Source organism: Hoplias malabaricus, chromosome 16 (genome assembly GCF_029633855.1).
Source record: "Hoplias malabaricus isolate fHopMal1 chromosome 16, fHopMal1.hap1, whole genome shotgun sequence".
Lineage (NCBI taxonomy): Eukaryota > Metazoa > Chordata > Actinopteri > Characiformes > Erythrinidae > Hoplias > Hoplias malabaricus.
This window is the reverse complement of record NC_089815.1, coordinates 12,140,213-12,165,359: the sequence shown is the minus strand read 5'-3', so window position 1 is coordinate 12,165,359 and position 25,147 is coordinate 12,140,213. Positions and strand designations below refer to the sequence as shown.

The following is a 25,147-nucleotide window of genomic DNA, read 5'->3' as shown; positions in this document are numbered from 1 at the left end:
GCTATACATCCATGGTAATGGACATCAACATTGGTATGAATGAGCAATTCTGAATCATTTAAAAAAAATCAATATTCAAACTGCATCAAAACTTTATTTACATTATTAATGGGTCATCTGGGTTTGTCATGCTCTTATTGTGGTTCTTAGCCTAGATTTGTTGAGGTGCAAGAGAGAGAGTATCTTTTTAGGGGTTTTAAGAGTCTTTAAACATGAAATAGTCAACTGTTACATTTTGAGAAGGTAGCACTCATCTGATCTCATCTCCTTGATCCATGTCAGGGTTGTGGTGGCAGCAGAGTGAGCAAAGAAGCCCAGATGTCTCTGGCACCCACAACTTCCTTTTGCCCCTCCTGGGGAGTCCCCAGGCGTTCCAAGGGCAGCCAGGACATATAATCCCTCCAGCAAGCTGTGGGACTACGCAGGGTCCTTTTCCCAGTTGGTCCTGCCTGGTATAGGTCTAGTGGGGGGCATCCAGGGAGCATGCTTACCAAATGTTGGAACCACCTTAATTGGCTTCTTACCGTGTGAAGGAGCTTCAGTTCTACTCTGAGCTCTTTCCAGATTCCAGAGATACTCACCCAATCATGGACAATGTGCCCAGCAAACCCATGAAAAAATCTCTTTTCAGCTACTTGTGTTCGCAGTCTTGTTCTTTTGGTCATTATCCAATGCCCATGACCATATGTGAGGGTGGAGATGTAGACTGACTGGTACAATGAGAGCTTTATAACTCAGTGTTCTCTTCCACACACTGGTCTGGACCAACAACTGCATTAATGCAGCTGCCACAGCTAACGTATGGTTGATGTCATGATTCTTCTTCCCTTCTCTCGTGAACAAGACCCTAAGATATTTTAACTCCTCAGCTTAGACTAGGCTACTGACCCCTACTTAAAGTGTACTATTATTTTCTGGGTCATTATCATGACCTAAGGTAGTGATTCTCAATCCTGGTCCTGGTGAGCCACTGTCCGGCATATTTTTGAGTTTCCTCTGTTCCCAACACACCTGATGCAAATAATGACCTAACGACCCTTGCCAAAACTAAAGTAGGTGTAAGGGTGAGAGGAGAAAACTACAACATGTAGCTCAGTGGCCCATCAGGAACACAGTTGAGAGCCATTGGCCTAAGGTTTGGAGGTGCTGATCCATATACCTCAGTAATTAGAAGCCAGGAGCACAGGTTTCACTTCAGATAGTGGACATGAACTTTAATGAGTTCTGCAACAGAAGAAGACCTGTTCCAGACTAGGGCTTGGCACCCTCTCAGTGAATATCATGAATAAGATTGGAGACAAGGCACAACCATGTCAGATCCCATATTGAAGAAGCCTGAATTAATGCTGGGAATACATGCACAACTTGCATTCAAAGTAAATCTACTGAAGGCTCACCTGAGTGAACTTGGCACCACGTCATTCTGAAGCACCAAATATCTGAGAGAACACAGCAACACAGCTCCAGAAAACTCATGTAGAGTGGACTAGCAAACTCAAACAGGGTTTTGATATTGTGTTTTGCCTTTTGATGCCTTGAAAATTGACATGTGTGTACCTTCTCTTTTCTTTAAAATGTGGTAGCCCCTCAAGGGCTTTCAGCATTTCTGTGCTTACTCTGGATCTTGCTGGTGGTGGGCCTACATTTTGCTTGTTGCTCAGTTTTTCTTTCTGGTGTAGGGGATCTAACCTTCTAACCTCTAACCTGCTTATCTGACATTTTAGGTCATGGCTGCAAAAATACAAATGTATGTGGTTTATGTTTTTGATTCTCTTTTTTCCCCAATTACATATCTGTGTGAAGTTTAAGGAGATTTAGACCCCGTTATTTATCAGAGACTTATTTCAGGGGCAGGTGACCCAGCTATAATTTAAATGTATGGATACTACATCTATAGTTTCCATCTGCAAAAACAAACTCCACTTAAACACATTGGGAATTATTAATCTGCAGTACCTTATGGTTACAATCACACTTTATAATACTTCTACTGCACAAGCACTACAGAAGTATTATTACAGAAGCTAGGTGCATTATTTCAAATTCCAATACATTCACACAATTTGCAAGAAAAACAAATGTAAATGCTTTTCAAATATTGTTATAGCGAGATATTTTATGCACATTGATACAGAGTAGATTACAAAATTCCACTAAAAACATAAAATTAAAAAAATAAATGTCAGAGACCTCTGGGGGAATAAAGGTGAATACATTTTTTACTCACCTTTTAATATTTGATTTACAATGTTTATATGTATTTACCCTCCACTACCCTCTCTGATCTCCCTTCCCTCTTCATGTATGGAAAACATGACACCACTGCCATGTAGCTTATACCTATTAATAGTGCCAGGCTCATCCTGAAGACATTTCAGTCATGTGTAGTCCCATAGCCCCAGTGTGTTTAGCCACACATTGATGGATGCGGAGTATAGGGTCTGATTTTGGCTTTGTTCTTTTTGTAATTTTTTGTAATTAGTTTTGTTTTCATGGCCAAAGATTAAAATTCTGCCAGAATCCTGTAGCAGAGAGAGGTAAGATGTCAGGATTACCCTTAAGTCAGCATAATACACTGCCTATCAGTCTGTCTGTCATCTTCAGTCTGGTTGTCTGCCAGTCTTCATTTTTGTTTTTGGACAATGTCATGAGAGACCCAGCTAAACACTATTAAAATTGGACAGTTTAGCACTGTTAAAGTGCACGAATAAATCCTCTATTAATGTAGCATGCTGTTAAGACTTCATTACTACAGCTGCATGGATAACGCAGACTCAGATTAGACAGGCCACTCTTATGATTGTGTTCTGTAAGTGACCCATAATTTGTGCCTCTTGGTCTTGAGGATTTCACATATATTTAATACATTTATTGAAATTCATTTGTATTTTTCAGGTACTAATGTTGTACCATTAATCAAACAGTGCTAAAAAACCTTACCCTGTGCATTTTACACCTTATCTGTTGGAGTGCTTTCAGTGGCACACCAAATATATAGAGGTAATTTGTGAATAATTACAATTAGTTAATGAATTAAATCAAGCCAAATCTTTTTATCTCTTTTTTTTTTCTTTCAAATCACATGAACATAGGTGTAATGTAGGTGCATAGCCCCCCCAGTAAGCGCTGTACAAAATAAATGCTCACACACTCTTAGATTAAGTACATATTAAGGTATGAATTCCAAAAGTGTTGCAAGGCGATTGGAGGAAAAAAAAAAAGAAGTTTTTTTTAGATGCCATGTGACTGAACAATTAAGCACAGTATTAACTAGACTGCAGGGTGCATAGTGAGTTTGTATGATGGGTTGGGATGTGACAGACTGCCCACTTGATGAACTGTGCTACATCATTCAGCATCTTGAGGATTTTGTCTCTGAACTGGCTGGCTCTGGACGTCATGTATGTGTACCTCCTGCCACTGGCCAACTGTGAGGACAGACAGTGGGTTGGGCAGTTGGAATCCTTTAAAATACCATTGGTCTTATTCAGACAGTGTTGAGGTAAAAATCCAGGAGGTTTGGGAGCTGAACCCCAGAGATGTCCTTGACAGTACATACTACCTTCTGCGGAGCTTTCCACTTGAGAGCGGTGCAATTCTTGTACAACCCGTCAGAATGCTCTTCATATGTGTAGAATGTCCTGAGGATGTGGAGATTCATGTCAGATCTTCCCAGCCATCTTAGATGGGAGAGGCACTGTTGTGCTTTCATCCATGTAAGGTCCTCTGTTATCACCAAGGAGCTTCATGCTGCTGATCCTCTTCACCGTTGCTTCATTTGTGTGTGTAGGCTCTCATCCTGTTTCCAAAATCCACTATAAGCTCCTTAGTTTGTTGAAAGATTGATTTCCTGGCACCAGTGGGGCAGGATCCTAACCTCCTCTCTGTAGGCTGTCTTGTTGTTGGATATTAAGCCTGCAGTCTCCAACAACAAGAAGCCTACAAGCCCCTGAGGGGCTCCAGTGTTGAGGGTCAGTCAATAGGATCACCAGAGAACTGGTTAGACCCAGATCCTGGAGCTTGATGCCTAGCTTTGAAGGAACGATTGTGTTGAATGTTGAACTGTATTCCATACACCTGTTCCATTCTCACAGGATACGTGTGTCCTTGCCTAGGTGGGAGAGGGCAGTGTGCAATGTGAGGTAGGGATAGGCAGTATTCACATTTTTCCTACCCTCATACAGTCTCAAAATATTAACCTGGTATACAGTATTACCTTACAGGTGCACTGCGGGGGGTTATAGGCCTAATATCTGAGAATGTGGGTGGTTTACGGCATCGTGCAGTTCAGATCAGCACAGCCTAACAGTGCAAACGTGCCGACGATTTAAAAAAAAAACATTTCAGTAACTTGTACTGGAACAGAAAAGTTAGAAAATAAGCTAAATAAGAGAGGTTCTGCACTGATTAGAAGCATAGATGGCCAGCTGACAGGCACTTGTAGTTTAGCACACCACAACAGATCATTTCCCAGCAAGCTGGGGCTCAAAACACACATACTTGGAGGATAAAGCCTCATACCTGTGAGTATAAGTCAAATAAAGTGTCTTCTGATGATTTTATCTAATTTCAGCCTCCTTTCTTTCTCTTTTAACCAAAACTCACTAAACTCACAACTGCTTTGAGCTACTGGGCGTTTTCAGAGTGCGACATCAACACATAGTGCCCTCTCCCTGTGGCTGTCTTATATGCACATAAATGAACTCTTTTTCCTTGTACCTACAGATACAGAACAGAAATTTGCCACACCACACACAAATCATAAATACTGCCCTCATTTCAGATACCGTCCACATTTTTATTTACCACGGTATATGCCATTACTGATAAATGGCCCAGCCCTAGTGTCAGGGCTAATGCATCATAAGTGGATCTACTCTGCATATTGCAGTGGGTCCAGGGTATCAAGTAATGCAGAGCAGAAGAGGTCACTAACCAGCCTCTCAAAACACTTGCTTATAACAAAGGTCTGCTTTTTTTTATACTCCTCCATATTCCTAGATCTACAAGCAGAGATATATGCATTTATTAATAATCATTTTAATATACGGGGCACCAGTCCAACATAAGTATAAAACACACATGGGTGTAACACCAAATTGATCTTGAAAAACCATTTGCTTGCTCTCCAAATTGTTTGCATGCTCGAAACTGGTCTAATGGGTTTATGAAAACGAGTAAATAAACAGGCTGTCTCTGCTAGGCTTTCTTTCTCTGCTCATGGCACAGAAAAAATCTTTTTTTTTTTTTAATGTATTTATGAATATATTTCTCTCTTCTTGCTCCATAGGTGCTTAATATTCACTTATTTTTGCTGTTTTGGATCACTTAAGGTGGAAATATATTCACATTCGGGAGACAGCTAACTGAATTACCGAAAGGGCTACAAAACTAAACAACTTGAGTTACAAATGAGTTTCTTTGGTAATTCAAGCAGTGAATAAATTCTTACAGAGAAATTAAACTTCAGACACATTCAAACAACAGATGTTTTTCTTTTCCAATACGCGGAGTTTCGGAACCTAAACAACCGCATTTCCTCACAATCATAGACATTCCCTTTAAACAGAAGAAACTGACGAAATGAAATAGGTTTATTTTACAAATTATATTTAGATTATTAATTTTAAGAAAAATGTATATATAAAAACAGGATTAAATCAAGCAGTATTTATATTACTTCAGTGTAGAGAGCTGTGGAACTTCATGGATTAACTTTAAATTTAACAAATTATGATGATGATGATAATCATAATAGTAGTAATAATAATAATATAATACTAACTAAGTTATGTTTTAACTGAATAATTAAACATGTATTGTAAATCATTCTATAAATGTATATAATATTGCTTCTTTGTTTAAGTAATGTTTTAAGAAAATAATCTATTAAATTACATTTTCTCAGTACAGTGGGATTGAGTAAAATCATTCACAGAGCTGGACAGTTTTCACATTTGATTTTTAAATTTCATTTCTGTGTCTTGCAAACTTTCTACCGTCTCTGCTGGGTGTTTGGCTTTACACACATTCGAAAGCCTCTCTGAACTCAAAGAGTTAAAAAAAACAAAAAGGTGTTCCCCTCCCTGTTTTAGCCTTCACAGGCATGGTCTGTATTAGTAAACAACATTTTAAGAATTTAAATATTGGAAAGGTAAATTACAATTTAATTATCTTATTCTGGAAAATATATGCCATTAATTAAAATAAAAAATCATTTCATTAGTTTGAGGAATGTGACTTTTTAATAATAGTACATTATATATATATATATATATATATATATATATATATATATATATATATATATATATATATATATATATATATATATATATATAATATACAATATTCATTACCATCCATTACATTTTATCAAAACTTTAAAACCATTTAGTTATTTGGTCAACATGTGCAGAGGCAAGAAACTCACCTTGTTAACATTTAAGAGGATTCAGAGAATGTCTAAAGTTATGTCAAAGCTTTCTGTCCTTGGAGGGTTTAAACTGTATCCAGGAATCAATGTCAGAATGAAAGTGCAGAGTTTAAATGTTTTGTCTGTGTAACTCCTTGTTTTAATAGAAATAAATGTAAATTTACAAATCCTTATTCTCTCTTTTAATTTACATTTAACCTACTGTTCCAAATTGTATTGCCATTCTTTAGTAGGGCCAGGTGCTGGAAGGTAATTTTGCTGCTTACTTTCCTTATAATAGAAACATTGTGAGAATCCAGTTTCAGCTTTGACATGTTGCCAGTAGCTCCGTGCTTGGCAGTGGTTTGCCCAAATGCCAGGCATGCCAACCCTACCACACACCACCATGCACACACTCCACATGCTTCCTATCAGCTGCTCTCAGCTGTGTGCAGGAATGGTATTTATGTGTGTGTGTGTGTGTGTGTCTTACAAGAAGCTCTGACATCTTTTGTTTGTGAATCTGTTTTGTACAACAGTTAGTCACTGACAGAGCAGTGTTCTATCCATTTTAATTATTAACAAGCAATTCTTTTTTTTCCCTTTTTTTTTAATTTAAATCACATAAACACAGTGAGGCTGGTCTGTTTCCCTGCACTGAAAGTTAGATGTTTAGTTAAATTTTATATTGAAGTAATTTATATTTAATGTGTCATGTCATGTAGAAATAGATAGTGTTGCTGTCCCACTGCTTCAGGGTCTTAGATTTCTGGTTCAGTCACCTCCTCAGATCTCCTGTGCAGAGTTTGTCCTCCCCATGCCTGTGTGGGTCTACTGTGGGTGCTCTGGTTTCCTCCCTTATAATATGCCTAATTATGGATTATGTTATACAATATACAATCATCTGTCTCAACCTTGCTGCCTAGTGTCTCTCTCACTCTCTCTTTCTCTCTCTCTAAATCAGCCGCGGAGACCTGCTGGTGTCCAGGGCTCTGAAAACCTCAGTTATAAAGTAAGATTATGCCTCGTTTCTTGAAGTTTATTTCCAAGTCTTTGTTGCTTTTTTTTTTTTGCACACATTTTAAAACAAATGTTGCATTTCAATGTTTGTGATACAAAAATCAGCTGAATAAAATGGCATTACTGTATGCAAAGTAAAATTAATACCAACACCTTAAACAGAAGAAAACAAGATTACGATCCTGGATGTGGATAAATGGGTAAAGATGATATGAGTAACAAATATGCATTGGCAAAACAGATGATATTGGAATTTTTTGCCAGGTTCCATTCAGAAGAAATGTATAAAGATGATGGTCGTCAAGAAAGCATAAAATTGACACTGCTCCAGGTGCTGGTGTTCTGGGTTCAATCACTTCCTCAGTTCTCAGGCAGTTACAGAAAATGAACATATTTATGTCAGTACAAGGACCTGGGACATGACAGTTATTAACGCAGGTGTTCATTGGCAAACAGTGTCCCTATTTATTCATTTAATTTTTAATATGTTGCAGGCATTCAATTGTTAATATTTACCAAAAACAATTATCAGGTAAAACCTTTGAAATATTTACTTAGTGCATTTTTCTGTTAAATAAATGTTCAGGAGAATGAACAAATGTCCCAAATTTTTGGTGTTGAAGGTAAATAATGTACTTCAACAAACACTGAAAGGTCAGAAGGCAATATTAGATAAGCCAAAAGACCTAGAATCTAAATCTGTAAGGAATAACGAAAGAATTTATGGTGTTCCTGAAGAAATTGAAAGTATTGACAATTTGAATCTGAAATTTGAATAAAAATAATTTTATCTGAATGTATATTCGTCTAAATATTTATATTTATATAATTTTTGTATGGAATTTGATAAACTTTAAATTTGAGGTGGTAACATATTCAGATTTTAAAAATTCACATATAAAATCAGATTATAAAACAACAGACCCATAAATTCCAGGCTAAAAAATTCTGATTGAAAGTCAACTCTTCTGTCTGTATCCAACACTAGACACAGACAGTTATTGCCTTTCTGACCAGTTCACTGCAGCTTTTTTCTTTAATTTACACAAAAACAGGAGAGATTGCAAAGTACAGGGTGAGTCAAAATTTGCAGGACACACTTTTATCTGAATAAACCTGCAAGTAATGGGTGAGGGGCACACATCTTTTAGGCTATGTCCCAAGTATGGCTGCCATCTTGAAAGTCCCCATATTGGATCAATGGCAAGTTTTTCCAATGTGGTCATGTACCATATCAATATTTTAACAAGACTTTGAATCTCAGTTTCAGCACTGTTTTTCAATCAGAGCTTTATAGAAATTTAAACAGTTCTACATAAATGCCCTGTTCCATCATCAAGTATATAGTATATGGTTTACTGCTTAATTAAATGTAAAGGTGCTTGTGTTTAATGACATGTCACCATTAAAATATAATCTGCCATGATCACGAGTTTGTGTAAAGGTTTTGAGTGTCATTAGGCACTGTCTTCAGTTTTGTAGTTTGTTATGAACAGTCAGGTTTCCTTGATGATAAACTGTCCTGAACTGCTTGACATGAATGTAATATATCACTACAGCAAGTTAAAAAGAGCTTTTCCCTGAACTTCGTGTTTTTAAAGTAGACACTTTACAGAAATGACACTTGTTTACCCAAGAATACGGTTAGATCATGATATTAACTCTGATATTTTTAACCTCACGTAAAGCAAATATATTTATTAACTAGAATAGTATGGTACCTAATGGTTAGAAGACCGGGCTTAGTACCGGAACGTCGTCTGTTCGATCCCCAGGACCGGCAGGAACATCCATGGCTGAAGTGCTCTTGAGCAAGGCACTGAACCACCAAATGCTCCAGTTGAATGCTGCAATCCATCTCTCTGTGGAAATAAAATTTTCCTGAGACGCCCACTGGTTGACCTTTGGCCTAGATTCCTGTTTTTGCAATCTGAAGTTTTCAGACTTGAATGTACACTAATAGCGCTATGGTACACACTCATTAAAAAAAAAAAGTACATGCAGTCCTAAGCTCCTCATCTTTTAAATTGGAAAGGTATGTTTGAAGGAAATAACTGTTGTTTGTACGTGGCTGAAGTTTTTACTTGTCTGTAAGTAAATATGTTTCCTTAACACCACTGTTGTATCTTTTAAAGATATGTTTTAAAAATTTTTACCTTTAGTGATCAATGATGTACCTTTTCCATAACTTTATTTTGGAGAATGTACAACCACATTGACAGTTTTTCTGACAGTGTATGTACTTGGTCGGGGTTTTTTTTTTATTTATTTTTTTATTATTATTTTTTTTTTTTTGCCTTTCCACTACACAAATTTGGTACCTGGTACGTGGAACTTGTACTTTCTTTAATCTCTGCTCACATGCGATTCTAAGCAAGGAACTGAACGACATGTTTAAACCTAAAGCTTTTGCAGACTTTCATCACTGCAACTACATTTCATTTTATTTAAAATTAGAATTGGGTAGTTGATATTACACTAATCCAGGTATGTGTAGGAAAAAGCTAAATTGTATATTATTTCTCCAAACATTATTTTAATTGAATAAATAACTTTAATTTACTCTTCTCACACTCAAGAATGCTTAACATCGTTAAAGGGGAGGGGGGTGGTGACAAAACATTAGTGCCTATTTGCTGCAGGAAAATTCTTACAACATATTACAGTGTCTCTTGCTGTATTAATAGAATAGATCACTTTTTACCACTACTAATTACATGCCAGAGTGCCAAATGTGAGGACTGTGACACTGACGTAGTGTTAGTGTGTTTTGTGCTGGTACGAATTGATCAAACACAGCAGTGCTGGTCATGTTTTTAAATACACTGTCCACTTTTGCACAAAAAACAAAACTGGACAGGGCGACGGACTATCACAAAGCGTACCACACACCTATGAGCAGTTTCAGCCATGCAACCTACTAACAGGTTTTTGGGATTGTGGGAGAACCTCAAGCTCCAGGAGAAGACTTTGCCATTGCTTCAGGAAGGTGTATACCGTTAACTTTAGTGATGGTACTTTAGTCAGCTACAAAGTGTAAATAAGCTCAGGTTGCAGTACTTACACAGAGGGAAGACATGAAAATAGATTTTGGTATAGTAGAACACCACAGAAATTTTACCAGCAGAAACACCAAGCATTTGTTATAATTTTAAAGGCAGTGTTTGTTATTTTTATCTAGTGCAATTTGTATAGAATTCAGAGAATGTATCCTCACCATTTGCTAGGTCTCCCATTTGTTTTCACATTGCAAAAGAGTCCAGTGTTTATACAAAGCGCTGGCTCAGTAAATGGGAAAGAAACTTATAGCTCAAGCTTTCTCTCTGTGCATTGTTAGCTATAAGCCTTGGCTGAGAAATGGCATAACAAGGAGCGCGGAGGGACCATTGTTGAACAGTATAAAAAGTGTTGATATTTACTTATTTACTTATTTAATTACTAAAATTAAGTAACACACTGGCTGCAAAACAAACACATACTGAAAATACTACAAAACTAAACAGCTCGTGTAAAAAATGTGAGTCTCTTCTAATTTAAGCAGTCAATAAAAACTTACAGACAAGTTAAACTTCACCCACGAACAGTCAGCTCCTTAATCAAATAAACCATTCCACCTTAAAAGTTGTGGAGCTTCTGAATGCAAACCAACAAAAGTGGAGTATGGTTTATTTATTTATTTTTTTTTTTTGCAGTGATGTCACCAGTGCCCCATTATGGTAGTATGGTCACAATGACTACAGTGCAGAACATAAATTATTTTTATAATTAGGCAGCAATAAGAGCACTAAAACTGGAGAAGTATGAGCAAAGTGGGGTGATTCCACACAAAGTTTTACTTGTTACTTGGATATATTTCCAACTTTAATTATTTTTATAGTGCTAAACTTGCTTTGCTGCCTCCAACATCGAACTTTGATATTACCAACCATTTTGTGTAAGCTACAAGTGTGTTTACCTGCAAGAAGTTCCCAAAATATGAATCCCCCGAATTCCACTGCTGGAAGCAGGATTTGTTTCCATTTCACCTGAAGGACTGTGACAGGTGAGGTAAACTGGCTGTGATCGAGATTCATACTTTCGTTAAAGTAAGGGTGTCGATATTTAGCCGACTGCAGGTTTTTGCTGCTTCCAAAGATCAGTTGTTTAAAGACAGATACTGACTGGTTAAACAAGTGGAATCAGGTATGCTCTCTTTGTTTGGAGTGAAATCTTGCATTCACTCTGGCCATCTGCGCTTAAAAGATGGTGAAGTCACGTTATAGTGTGACATGACATAGATATTCATTCATTCATTCATTCATTCATTATCTGTTACCGCTTATCCAATTCAGGGTCACGGTGGGTCCAGAGCCTACCTGGAATCATTGGGCACAAGGCGGGGAATACACCCTGGAGGGGGCGCCAGTCCTTCACAGGGCAACACAGACACGCACACATATTCACTCACACACTCACACCTACGGACACTTTGGAGTCATGACATAGATATGCCAAACCTAAATATATGTTTTAAAAAATGTATTGTGCCGTCTTAAAGAAACAACCCAACATTTGGCAGACTACTAAAGTAAACCAAAACATATTCCAGATTTTTATGGTGGGATTCTGTATTCTAGCTCTTTAAAGCTGAAGCAGAAATTAAAAAGATTTTAAATCTTCTCTAGTGGTAAAATCTTTTAATATTTTCATCAAATGACTTGGTACTGAAATTCTTGCACACAACACAATAGTTTTCTTTTTCACTGGTAAAAGGAAATGAGCAAAAAGAAAATGCTCAGAACTTTAAACTTTCTCTTAAACTTTGAACAGCATGAACTGAGATAATATATAAATCAACGTTTCTCAAAGTGTGGGGCACAAGGAATCTGAAGAAACAAGCATTAATTTATTAGTGAGCCTGTCTATATTAATGCCTTTCTTTTTTTCCTATAAAGCTTATAAAGCACCCACTCACAATAGATTCATTAATAGTCCTTAAACATACTAAAAGAACGTTAGATAGGAGACCAGAAAAATGTAGTTTGCCTGGAACCAAAATATACGTTTATTCTAAAACTTTTATTTTGAAAATGCGCCGCGAGTCACACAGAGGGGGTCTTCTTTCAGCCTTTGTTAAGGCACCTGTTCAAATATAAAGCTGCTCCAATAATCAGCTTCGCTGGCCTCCGATTCACTGCCAGAGTCTGGTTTATAAACTTAGTTTTCACAGGCTCTGAGCTTGATGTCAGTAACGAGAGCACAAAGCGCCTTGTATATAGCTGTTATGGTAACAGAATGATCTGAGAGTTAGTCAACATTAGCTGTGCTCAGGTTACGAGAAAGCACTCTAAACATGCAACAACAGTCTCTGGCCTTGTCCCAGACTGCAAACTGCTCCACTGAATAATATGGGGGAAAAAAAAAAAAAATATATATATATATATATATATATATATATATATATATATATATATATATATATATATATATATGTGTGTGTGTGTGTGCATGTCTGTTTATACAGGTATAAACATATACCTGGTTCTGCAGGTGATGACCATAGCATTTCTCTGTCTTCATACACACACACATACATACATACATACATACCACCCCTATCAGTGTTTCTGTAGTGTAGTATGTAAAGTTCCATAGTGTGCTTTTTGGAACACAATCTCAATATTTTACTGCCTTATCTACAGGAATCAGCTTATAGCTATATAATATTTTGGGAATGGAGTGTGCTTTGACTCAGCAAATATGTCCCTCACCAATATCAAACTCACTCCTATGCCCTTGCACCTGCCTTTGCTCATTTTCAAAAGTGAGAAACTGAAGCACAGTTTAATTAGTAGGCACATTTTCTGTATTTTTGAATGTTTGAACATTAATGTTGTATCTGGTGTTATAATGTTAAGTTGCTGATTTAGAGATGTTTGTTGATGTTTACTCAATAAATTAAATTGTAAACTTGCATGTGTATTTTATTATTGTTTTTTGGGGTCCATATGGTACAGGTTGGGCATGGAAATTCCCCTTCATCTGAGGTGGGGAATGAGAGAAAAAGCTTTGGAACTACTGCTTTAAATGAAGGACAGCACTTACTGCATGAAAGACCAAAAGTGCTACAAAACAGTATAACTAGTCATGAATGAGTTTCTGTGGTAATTCAAATGGTAAATAAAAAGGTAGACACTCCAGTCACATAAAGACAGTTGCTTCATTTCCCCTCAAACATACCGTTTCATATTTATATTTTTATATATTTAAAAAAAAAAGAGCTTTTGAACATAAACTTGACATCAGCTTTTCCCCACATTCACAGAGATTTCCTTTTACTCTGTTTTTCCCTGTTCTAGGTGCAGAGTGAGTGTAAGGACTCAGGCAGCAAGATGGTGGCACTGTCTTTGAAGATTTGTGTGAGGCAGTGCAATGTGGTTAAGACGATGCAGTTTGAGCCGGCTACAGCCGTGTATGATGCATGCCGGGTGATTAGAGAGAGGGTTCCAGAGGCACAGACCGGACAGGGTGAGGTGGAAAAATCACAACAGTATGGCAATGTTTTTTGTAGAGATGTGTGTAGCTGACGTTTGTTTGGCCAAAACAAATTTTTCTATTTAAAATAGTTCTTATGAAAATATAGTGATATTCAAATTAATTTGCATCTGGGGAATAGAATGTAATGATACTTCAAGTTACCAATTTTTCACTTCATTTTCTTCAAATCTATTTTGTCCTGAATTTCGGTTTCATTTTGGGCAAGAATTATTGGTGAATCTGAAAGACCCCTGTTTGTTTCAGCATCAGAATATGGGCTGTTTCTGTCGGATGAGGACCCAAGGAAAGGAATCTGGCTCGATGGTGGACGTACGCTGGATTATTACATGCTGAGAAATGGGGTAATTATAACCTTATTAAAACTGATATTAATACAATATCAATCAATCTGTTTTAATTTAAATATATATTTAAATAAAATAAATAAATAATATGTTATTTTTGTTTTATTTCAGTATGTGAACTGAAATAACACCCCCAAAAATGAAAAAAATCAAATGCAATATTGATATTAACTTCATATTGACCATATATTCATATATCATATTGACCATCTGTTCCAGAATAACATGATATAAGGCAGGTGAAATAGTTGTATTATACCCATGTAGCAAAAGGCTGCACACTAAACACCCTCCCCCAGCTACAGCTCCACATGCCATTTGGACTGAAAAAGGACTGTAAACAAGTTAGTAAGAACTGTTCTATTCTATCCCACCCTGCAAAGACCTGGCGCCCCTTCAGGATGTGTTCCAGCCTTGCGCTTAGGGATTCCGGGTTGGCTTCGCGACACTGAATTTGATAAGCGGTTACAATGAATGAATTGTATCCCAAACCTTTGTTTTTTTACTTTGTAGCACAGGTGTAAAGATATACAAAATTAAAAATTTTATACAATATGGCTGTGCCTCAGAATGATACATTATAAATAAAATGTATACCTTGAGTTTGTGTTAATCAGCTGCTTAATTCCATTTTAATATGATGTCAGATTTGATTTGAAATTTGTACACAGTCTGACATTAGTAATTTAAATAATGTATTGTTGTTTATGATATTCATTATTTATTCATCTATTGTGAGTAATTAAAAGCATAGTAAATACAGTATGTCATCGTGTGTGTGAAATGAGACAGATGCTATGGGTTGTGGACAGAGAGAGTGTGTGTTGATGAGTGGGGTGCATCAAGAAGTGTTAAATGAGATTTTCTGCTGCAGCTTTTCATCTTTTTTAGTTAATAGAAAATTTTCAAACCCTGGTAACTTTTTTCTTCCTTTTTTTTCTTTAAAGTTTGTTTATTGTTTTTTTTTTCTTTTCCGTTTATTCTTTCTTTCTTTCTTCTGCTCCTATTCTCTTGCTTTCTGTTTGCTGTTTAATTCTGAATAAGAAATATAAATTTTCTCTTGGATCAAGCGAAGACTGTGTTTATATTGGCTGAAGAAATATGGACATTGGTCAGGACTGTGATGTAGTTTTTGGGTTTCAAATAGTTGATGAAGATGAAGGTAGATTTTATGTTTTAACTTGATGAATGTGCATGGTTTTGAGAAGGTACATATTTAGGGGGTTTTCTGATGAAACCTAGAATTGTGTTTGAGTTAAAATGTATACAGTGATAAATGAGGTGGAGGTGTTTGAAAGGGAGTGGTGTTACAGTGACATGTTCTCTCTCAGTCTGTGGGGTTAAACATTTTAAATATGAAGTAATATGTTTATGATACTTTTTTGTACTGAATATATAAAGGTTTCTGTTAATCAAATCTCTTCTGTAGGATATACTGGAGTATAAGAAGAAGCAGAGGCCTCAGAAAATTAGGATGTTGGATGGTGCTGTGAAGACTGTGATGGTGGACGATTCAAAAACTGTCGGCGAGCTGCTCATCACCATCTGCAGTAGAATAGGTGGGAAACACCGAATTAAACAACACACAGTGACACACACACACGTGCGCTAGTTAGCGAAGGCATGTAATCCGCCAAGTTTGTTGAGCTGTCCAGAAATGTTTTGCTATTAGCAGTTCTGGCAGAAACAGAAATGTACACGACTATCTCCAAAGACCTTGGAATTCTGGCTTTCACACGTTGAAATGTTATCAAGATGTTTGCTGCTTACAGAACAGTCAATAACCTAACAGACATGATGGTGATGAGAGAATTTTGGTTGAAATGTGACCAAGAAACCATGGAATTGATGCTGAGCTGGTGACATCTGGTTTGATAGTTTTAGCACATACTACAACTATTTATTATTTATTTATTTTTTAAAATAAAATGTTGCGGTTCTGTATATGTTACAGCATTTCAAAGACATTCCAGTGGATTCTGGAAGCAAAGGACTGTGTGTGTGTGTGTGTGTGTGTGTGTGTGTGTGTGTGTGTGTGTGTGTGTGTGTGTGTGTGTGTGTGTGTGTGTGTGTGTGTGTGTGTGAGTGGGGGGCTCAAAAACCTACATCAAAAATCATCTAGAAAAGGGGCAACTGCACAAAATATTTGGGAATCACTAGCCAAACAAAAGGCATAAAAGAGATCTATGGATTGATGAAACCGAACTAGAGCTCTTTGACATGGCATACCTATGTAATGTTTATAGACAACGCAATGAAGCATCTCAAATGCACACTGTCTACAGTGAAACATGGTGGAGGATCCATAATATACTGTGGCTGCTTTGTTGCCTCTGGAACTGGAGGGCTGGAATGTGAAATCGGAGCATTATCTGAGAATTTTACAATGAAAGATGCCCCAACTCTAAGAAAACTAGGTTTGAGTTGAAAAAAATGGGTCCTACATAGGGCTGAACGATATGGCCAAAATGTATATCACAATATTTCTTAATTTTGGTTGATACGATATAATTCGGCTATCAATGTGAAAATCCACTGAAAAACTTCCAAGAACAAACAAGAAACATGACCATCAAACCTAAACCTATTGGCTTTTTTTATTTTAATTTGCGTGTGCTGAACTGACGACAGCACCCTCTAATGAATGTCAGTCAGTGGCAGATGTTGTAAATAATGTATATTGTAATATTAAAAATGTGTTTAAAAAATTATATCATATGAAAACTTTTTATATTGTGATGTATATTGATATTGATTTATTGTCCAGCCCTAGCCCTACATCAACATCATTATATCAGCACATGCCCTAATGTACAAAAGAATGGTTAAGAAGGAAAAAAATTGACTGTTTCAACTTAACCAGCAGTGGGTCTTCATCTCAATCCAATTGAAAGGAAACCTGCAAATATTCAAGAGCTTAAGAAAACTGCAGTGGAAAAGAGAAAGAAAACAGCAAAGCGGGGCAAGGTTCTTTCTCCTATAACTTGTTTTCCCCCTTTTCCAACTCAGGAATCACAAACTACGATGAGTACTCCCTCATTCGTGAGCTGTTGGAGGAGAAAAAAGATGATGGGATGGGCTCACTGAAGAAAGACAGAACTTTGCTGAGGGATGAGAGAAAAATGGAGAAACTCAAAGCTAAGCTCCACACAGATGATGACTGTAGGGAACATCTCTGATGTTTTGATGTTCTTTTTTTTCTGCATATGTTTGAAATTATAAAGACCCTAAATTCCAAGAAAGGAACAATATGTCAAATGATTAAAAAAATACTAAGCAGTGATTAATAATATATTCATTTGAACTGTAAACAAACATTTAATTTGACTATTTTCCCCCTTATTAATTTATTTATTAATTGTCAAAATGCAATGAATGTGATAAGGTCCAATACCCATTACCTTCCCTTTTAAACTTTGTGCAAATACATGTTAAAATTGATGTGTATATTATTTAATTAAGTTTATTTTATTTGCACTCTACCAACTGGCCTACAATTTTGTTATTGGGTTGTGTAATATCGCTGAAAAGAGTTCAATACATTATATAAATCAATTTACTCTATTGAAAAATCATAATGTTAGATTTTTTTTATTAATTAATAAATTTATTATCCCTCCCTCTCCCCATAGTGAACTGGTTGGATCATGGGCGTACTTTTCGAGAACAGGGAGTGGAGGAGACTGAGACTCTGTTGTTGAGGAGAAAGTTCTTTTACTCTGATCAGAATGTGGACTCTCGGGACCCAGTTCAGCTTAATCTACTTTATGTCCAGGTCAGACACTTAAACTTCAAATACATAAACTTAACTACATAAAATGTGAAAGAGCAACCAGCATGGACGTTGTTAGATCTGTTCTAAGGGGGCCCCTAAATGTTCTTTAGCCCACCCAATTATTTCAACTACTTTTCCCCAGAAACTCCAGAGATTCCACTGGCTATCGGTCTGTTTTGCTTTTTTGTCTGAATACACACATGTAGTGTTGCCAACTGTCCTGTAAAATATGGGATATTTTTGAGGTCACGCTGCTATGGCGATAGACAGAAACACACAGCTCTCTCACATCTGTAGCGAGGGGCAGATTCTCCAATGCACCTCTTTTCATTGGTTGTGACCTTTATTTAGCCAATCAGCAGCCAGAGTTATCTGGCCATCATTCAGTGCTGCAGTCCCTCCTACAGGGCTTATATTGTAGCCGCGCTGAGAGCAGCGTGTCTGTGCAACTACAGCTCTGCTTTTAGATAGAAATAATGTTAGCACTTCCTCATTATTCTCCCTCCACACATCACAGATAAATATTTGTATCAAAGTAATTCTTTATACATTAAAATCACATTAGATATTTGCATATATATTAACATTAATTAGAGTGTAAGACAAATGAGTCCAAAATAAGCAATTAATTCTGTGAAATTTTGACTGGACATATGAATATAATGAGTACAAGGCTGTTTTAGACTCTAAGACCAATAAGATACTTATTAATAAGGTAATTAATGAACAATTTTAAATTATGCAGTTATTTTAAATTGTTAATACAGTATTTGCAAAATGCATGGACAGATTCGGCTTTGCCATTGTTCAAAAAGGCTACTGACAGGCACTGATGGCAGTTGGCTTAATAAATGTCTGACAACAAAAATGTTTTATCTGATTGACTGCAGTTGAAAAGGATTTACAAGTGCATACCAGTCCCCCAGCCTCTGCTTTTCTTATTTTGATTTCAGAAAGTTGGCAACCCTACACACAGGAGAAGGTGTAGAGTGTTTGCTGACAGTGAGTGTCATTTGAAAACAAAAATAAAGAAAAAAACATTATTTAAAAACCTGTTATAATCTTTAATTAATCAAACTGAAGAGCCACTGATGCTCTAGTTGAAATAGCATTATGCAGCAGAGGAAACCTGATTATTGATGAATGTAAATAAACCTGCTGAAAAACCAGTTAAAATGTTCATGCATTAAACACTGCAGTATTTAGGGCAGACTGAAGTGATGTTTATGTTCTTTTCTGATGTTTTGACTGTGTATTATAGATAGATAGATAGCCTTTATTTTAATTGCACAGGTACAACGAAATTGAGCAGCAATCCTTAAAGTGCTTAAACAAACAAAAACATGAAACATGCAGTTTTTTACAATATAAATAACAGATTATTGCACAAGCCCTGAGTAGTTGAAGAGATTAATGTGCGTGTATTTGCTGTGTATTACACAGGCCCTGAGTGGCTTAAGAGATTTTTGTGTTCAGTTCCCGTACAGCACTGGGGTAAAAGCTGTTTTTCAGTCTGATTGTCCTGGATGTGATGGACCTGAAGCGTTTTCCTGAGGGCAACTGCTGGAAAAGATGGTGTCCAGGGTGGGAGGATATTTTCAGTATATTGGCTGCCCTGCTGAGGCAGCGGGAGCTGAACAGATCCTACAGCCTGGGCAGTGGACAGCCGATGATCTTCTGGGCCATGTTGATCACTCTCTGTAGTGTTCTCCTTTCTGCCACTGAGCAGCTGCTGTACCATGTTGAGATGCAGTAGGTCAGCACACTCTTGATGGCACAGCGGTAGTAGGACACCAGCAGCTTCTCCTGAAGATTGTTTTTCCTGAGAATTCTCAGGAAATAGACTCTCTGCTGTGCCTTCCTAACCACAGCTGTGGTGTTGGTGGTCCAGGAGAGATCTTCAGAGATGTGCATATAATATAATAATATAAAAGATACATGTATATAATCAGTTAATAGTTGTTTACAACTCACTTTGGTTTTTCTACCTGTAGATGTATATTAAAAAATTTTCATTTTGTAAAGGCAGCAGCTACTTGTGGCTTTACTTAATCTGTACCTCATCAAAGAAATTTGCTGCTATGAGGCCATTACCCCAGACACACCTGGTTAAAACATAGCCCCCTTAATCATTAATCTCTAGTGGCAATCGGTCAGATTCTCCACTGGTTCTTCTTAACACTATGAAACAGCCATTACATGTTCACCTAGAGGCCTGAATCTATCAGAGAACACCCCTACATGGGAGATCTGCTCTATGGAGCATAATCATTTTCATTTAAGGGCAAAATAATAATTTTCGAACTTTTTTTTGCTGTTTTTAGGATATAAAATCTAATTATTGCTCCTAAAATGTATGATATTTGCTCTGAAGGGTATCACCATAAAGGTGATATACTTATTATTTATTAATTATAAAAAATAATATTAATTATGTTGACTCTAAGCCTTTTATTTATATAGTCACATCTCAAATGTCTATTCAGGGAATTCAGCAACTGCTCTTATTTGAAGGGGTGGCAATGTTACATCATTAGCAAAGTTGTTTGTTTGCTACTGATTGATCATCCACAGGCAATTCATTGTTTGTTCTTGGGTTAAATTTCAACACTTCCACATATTATTGATGATTTAAGCTATAATAATAATAATTAAAAAAAATGTAATCTTGCAAATAAATGTTTTTCAGAACGATGTTTCAAACAGTTTCCTGGTAATTAATTGAAGATGATTATGGATTTTAATGGTATTCTTTTAAAGAGCATGTTTTAAAGAGTATTTTTCCTCATAATTTTGGCAATCCAACTAGAGAATAAAAGTCATTCTGATGAACTACATTTTTTATGATGTTTCTTTTTTCTCTCCCAGTCCCGTGATGACATTCTGAATGGGTCTCACCCAGTCTCCTTTGATAAGGCCTGTGAGTTTGGTGGAATTCAGGCACAGATTCAGTTTGGTCCACATATAGAACACAAACACAAACCTGGATTCTTGGAGTAAGACCCCCTGCTCACCACATACTACTTTTTCTTCATTCAATTTCTGTTTATTCTTGGGAAATTTAAATGTAGTTTAGTCAGTTAATAAAATAGAATCTGATGCACAAATTTGAAAATGACATTTTCCCACTTGTTTTAAATATTTGTTTTATATATATATATGTATATTTTTTATATATATATATATATATATATGAAACAGTAACATGCTAATATCATTTTGTATTTCAGCTTAAAGGAGTTTCTACCCAAAGAATACATTAAGCAGAGGGGGGCTGAGAAGAAAATATTTCAAGTATGTGCAAGTTCAAATGTATAGTTAATATGTATATAATATTAGCATATCTATATTTTGCTGATATTTTTTTAAAATAACATCCAGCTAAACTTCACTACTAAAAATTATTCGATGAATGCCCTATTACTTTCAGTACCACTTCAGAAAAGTTGTAAAATACCCCTTTCCCCCAAGTTAACACAGAGGACAGGGGTGTTGACATCTGTAACATTCTTTGATTAAATCACATAAGGACCAAGCAACACAGCACCATTCTGTCTCAACTACACTTTTCAGAGTGAATGTAGTACCTGTTCCTTTAATTGATAATGAGACACAGTTCACTTCAACTCAAGTGCACCATAGTGAGAAATTAATGAACACAGTTAATTTAATTAATCACTTTTTGCTCTGTTCTGTTTATTTCCATACTTTTCCTCATTTATTCTCAGTACTTTTATTGCTCTGTGCCCAGTGTATTTGTTTTACTCTGTTTCAGCTTGTCATTGTGCTCTTACATAAATGTGGTTCCAGCACTGTAATTTAGGTACAGACAAAAAGGCAGTACAATTCTAAAATTTTACACCTGACATAATATGCAATTATGCTCTGAGGCATTCGTGTATTCATTTTATGTCCCCAATTAACATTTTCATCCTTAAACTGGTGCCAACATCTTTTGTGACTTTAGTTTAGTTGTGTGCCTGTTCGATGCATAAACCTCTGCAGTATATATATCTAAATACTATGCAGATATTTTGGTATCACCTGTCTGTTAATTATTCTGTTTAACACTTTGTGTGTGGATTTGATAGGAACATAAATCATGCGGAGAAATGTTAGAAATTGAAGCCAAAGTGAAATATGTGAAACTGGCCAGATCTCTCAAAACATATGGAGTGTCTTTTTTCCTGGTTAAGGTAAGTGTGCATGTGATTGTTGCCAGTGTATTTCTTCATGTGTGCTTTCATAATCTGGAAAAGAGTGGAAAGAACATCTGGAGACTGAATTCTCAGTTATGGAGAGTAATGCTCTTGGATTAAAGCATTTTGTCAATCTGCTTTCCCGCCCACCCCTTTTATGTCAAGCAATTTGTATAACCCTCCTGTATAAAACTATACACTATGCACAAAATATTCTCACCCATCAATTAAGATTTTTGATGTTATGTAATTTAGCACGTTATTATAATTTCACTGATGTGGTGTAGTCTACTCCACAAAGTAAGACCACATATTGGAATTTAATTAATTATTATCAGAAATTATAGGATTTAATAGAATAACACTTTTCCCAGTTAAAGGAAAATAAAGGCAATAACAATATTTAAGACAATGTGTGTTTTAAGATCTTAATTTGACTGGATGAAGTTATGTTAATCTACATATATAACTCTGCAACAAACCACCACACATTCATTCATTGTCTTTAACCGCTTATCCGGTTCAAGATTGCGGTGGGTGTGGAGCCTACCCAGAATCACTGGGCGCAAGGCAAGAACACACCCTGGAGGGGGCACCAGTCCTTCACAGGGTGACACACACTCTGACATTCACTCACACCTATGGACACTTTAGAGTAGCCAATCCACCTACCAACGTGTGTTCTTGGACAGTGGGAGTAAGCCAGAACACCTGGAAGAAACCTACACGGACACGGGGGAGCACACCAAACACCTCACAGACAGTCACCTGGAGCGGGACTTGAACCCACAACCTCCAGGTCCTGGAGCTGTGTGACTACGCCACTAGCTGCTGCACCACTGTGCACCACAACCACATATCTCCAAGTAAAATTTAGGCTTAACTAAAAAAAAAAAAAAAAAAAAAAAAAAAAAAACTAAGCTGGGGTTTGTTTTTAAATCATTATTTTTAAACCACATATTGTATTTAAATATGCCATTTAACCCTTTTTTAATCACTTATTCAATTTAACAATCTACTCTGGCAAGATATAAGAATTGACTACATTAATGTAGGAACAATGCAATGTGTTTAAAAGTTTTTACTAACTGCCAAACCTTCAATCACCTGGAAAAATACACACACTGGAATAATCCACACGCAAGAGCAATAGCCACGGTATTCACTATAGAACATAAATATTTGTTCATCCAGCCGTACATCCCAGATCTGATACATTGAGTCTTGTCTGAAAGAGAATTATGAAACAATTAGTAACACTACCCAACCCACTCACAAACAAGTTTGGCCTCCTTCAGCAACACTGCTTTGTCTGATCCCACCACCACTCCACCAGTGTCACTTCAGCACTGAGAACGATCCACCACAAACATCATACCTGCTATTTAGTGGTGCTGTTGGTGTTCTGGCCACTGAAGAACACGGTAAAAAGGGGAAAACAATATATGCAGGTTGACTAGGAGATATGTATGTTTCTTAGATTGCATTTATTCTGCAATGCAGTGTCCTGGATTTCTGTGTACATATAAAAAGCATGTCAGGCACTATTTATTAAATGTTTATCGAAAGTTTCATGTTTAAATATAGTTTTAGAATTATCTCCATAGTTCTCTCTCTCTCTCTCCCAATCTCTCACTCGCTCTCTCTATCTCTCTTACTCATTCTCACACACCCACTTCAGCTTCATTTATTCTACTTGAATCTATTACCTTTTAGGAGAAGATGAAGAGCAAGAATAAGCTGGTGCCTCGTTTGCTGGGTATTACCAAAGAATCTGTGATGAGAGTGGATGAGAAAACCAAAGAGGTTCTGCAGGAGTGGCCCCTTACCACAGTCAAGAGATGGGCTGCTTCTCCTAAGAGCTTTACGCTGGTACATATCTCACACAAATGTAGTAATCACATCTGGACAATTACAGTTTTTAATGTTTAAACAATTCTGTAAAAGATCTGTTTTAATATTATTACCATTTGCACATGTTGTTTTCTCCATGTATAGGATTTTGGAGAGTATCAGGAAAGCTACTATTCTGTACAGACAACAGAGGGAGAGCAAATCTCCCAGCTTATTGCTGGCTACATAGACATCATCCTCAAAAAGGTCAGTAAGAACTTAAAAGCAATGCCTATGGCTTTCATGAAAATTTTCACAGAACAAAAAAATGGACAAAGAGACCTTTTAAATGTTGAAAATCAAGTAAAGAATTGAAGGTGTTGCTTTATTCTGGCTCCATAGGTGGGTGATATTGACCTATTTTGTTGTTTCAGATTATTTAGGTAGGAACCACCTATAAATTTGGGGGGCCGCTAACTACATGAAATTAAACAAACCAAATGTTCTAAAAAATGAAACAGGTCTCTGTCTTAATTCAAACAGTGAATAAAAACAATTTAATCTTGAGCTACATACAAACAACAGTCGTTTTTCTCCTCAAAAATACCATTCCATCTTAAAAAATTCTGAACGTGAACAAACCAGAGAAAACTACAATTACGCACAATATTAGCTGTTCCCTTTAAACATCACCTCTGTGAATGCCACATTACTTTATAATTGAGTCTTTATCATGATAATATGAATATGATTACATTTGTTTCCATGTTGCCTTGCAGAAGCAGAGCAAAGACCACTTTGGTTTGGAAGGTGAAGAAGAAGCCACCATGCTGGAGGACTCAGTCTCTCCAAAGAAGTACACAGTAACCACACACATCTCCACCACCCCAACACACACCCACTAGAGCACTGTTCTAACCTAATATGCATGCAAGCATGAAGCTGTGGAGCTTTTGGCTCACATTAATTCAACTGCAGTCAATGAATATACCTGTATTCTTGATGTATTATATACTGTTCTCAC

The 25,147-nt window shown here is 36.6% G+C and overlaps 1 protein-coding gene across 3 annotated transcripts in view; it reads left to right on the top strand.

The window, feature by feature from the left end:
• tln2a (talin 2a) overlaps nucleotides 1–25,147 on the top strand; it is an 87,451-nt gene that overhangs the window by 6,439 nt on the left and 55,865 nt on the right. For 2 of the 3 annotated variants that reach the window (XR_010795722.1, XM_066647213.1), the window contains exons 2-13: nucleotides 7,380–7,427; nucleotides 13,774–13,942; nucleotides 14,216–14,313; nucleotides 15,746–15,875; nucleotides 17,326–17,478; nucleotides 17,949–18,091; nucleotides 20,960–21,087; nucleotides 21,322–21,385; nucleotides 22,183–22,287; nucleotides 24,007–24,162; nucleotides 24,289–24,390; nucleotides 24,903–24,979. Coding sequence is in view for 2 of the 3 variants with exons in the window: in XM_066647213.1 (XP_066503310.1) it covers nucleotides 13,807–13,942; nucleotides 14,216–14,313; nucleotides 15,746–15,875; nucleotides 17,326–17,478; nucleotides 17,949–18,091; nucleotides 20,960–21,087; nucleotides 21,322–21,385; nucleotides 22,183–22,287; nucleotides 24,007–24,162; nucleotides 24,289–24,390; nucleotides 24,903–24,979 (1,292 nt within the window). In the remaining variant the exon portion in view is untranslated. The remainder of the gene's footprint in view (nucleotides 1–7,379; nucleotides 7,428–13,773; nucleotides 13,943–14,215; nucleotides 14,314–15,745; nucleotides 15,876–17,325; nucleotides 17,479–17,948; nucleotides 18,092–20,959; nucleotides 21,088–21,321; nucleotides 21,386–22,182; nucleotides 22,288–24,006; nucleotides 24,163–24,288; nucleotides 24,391–24,902; nucleotides 24,980–25,147) is intronic. The other variant, XM_066647214.1, reaches the window with a different exon arrangement.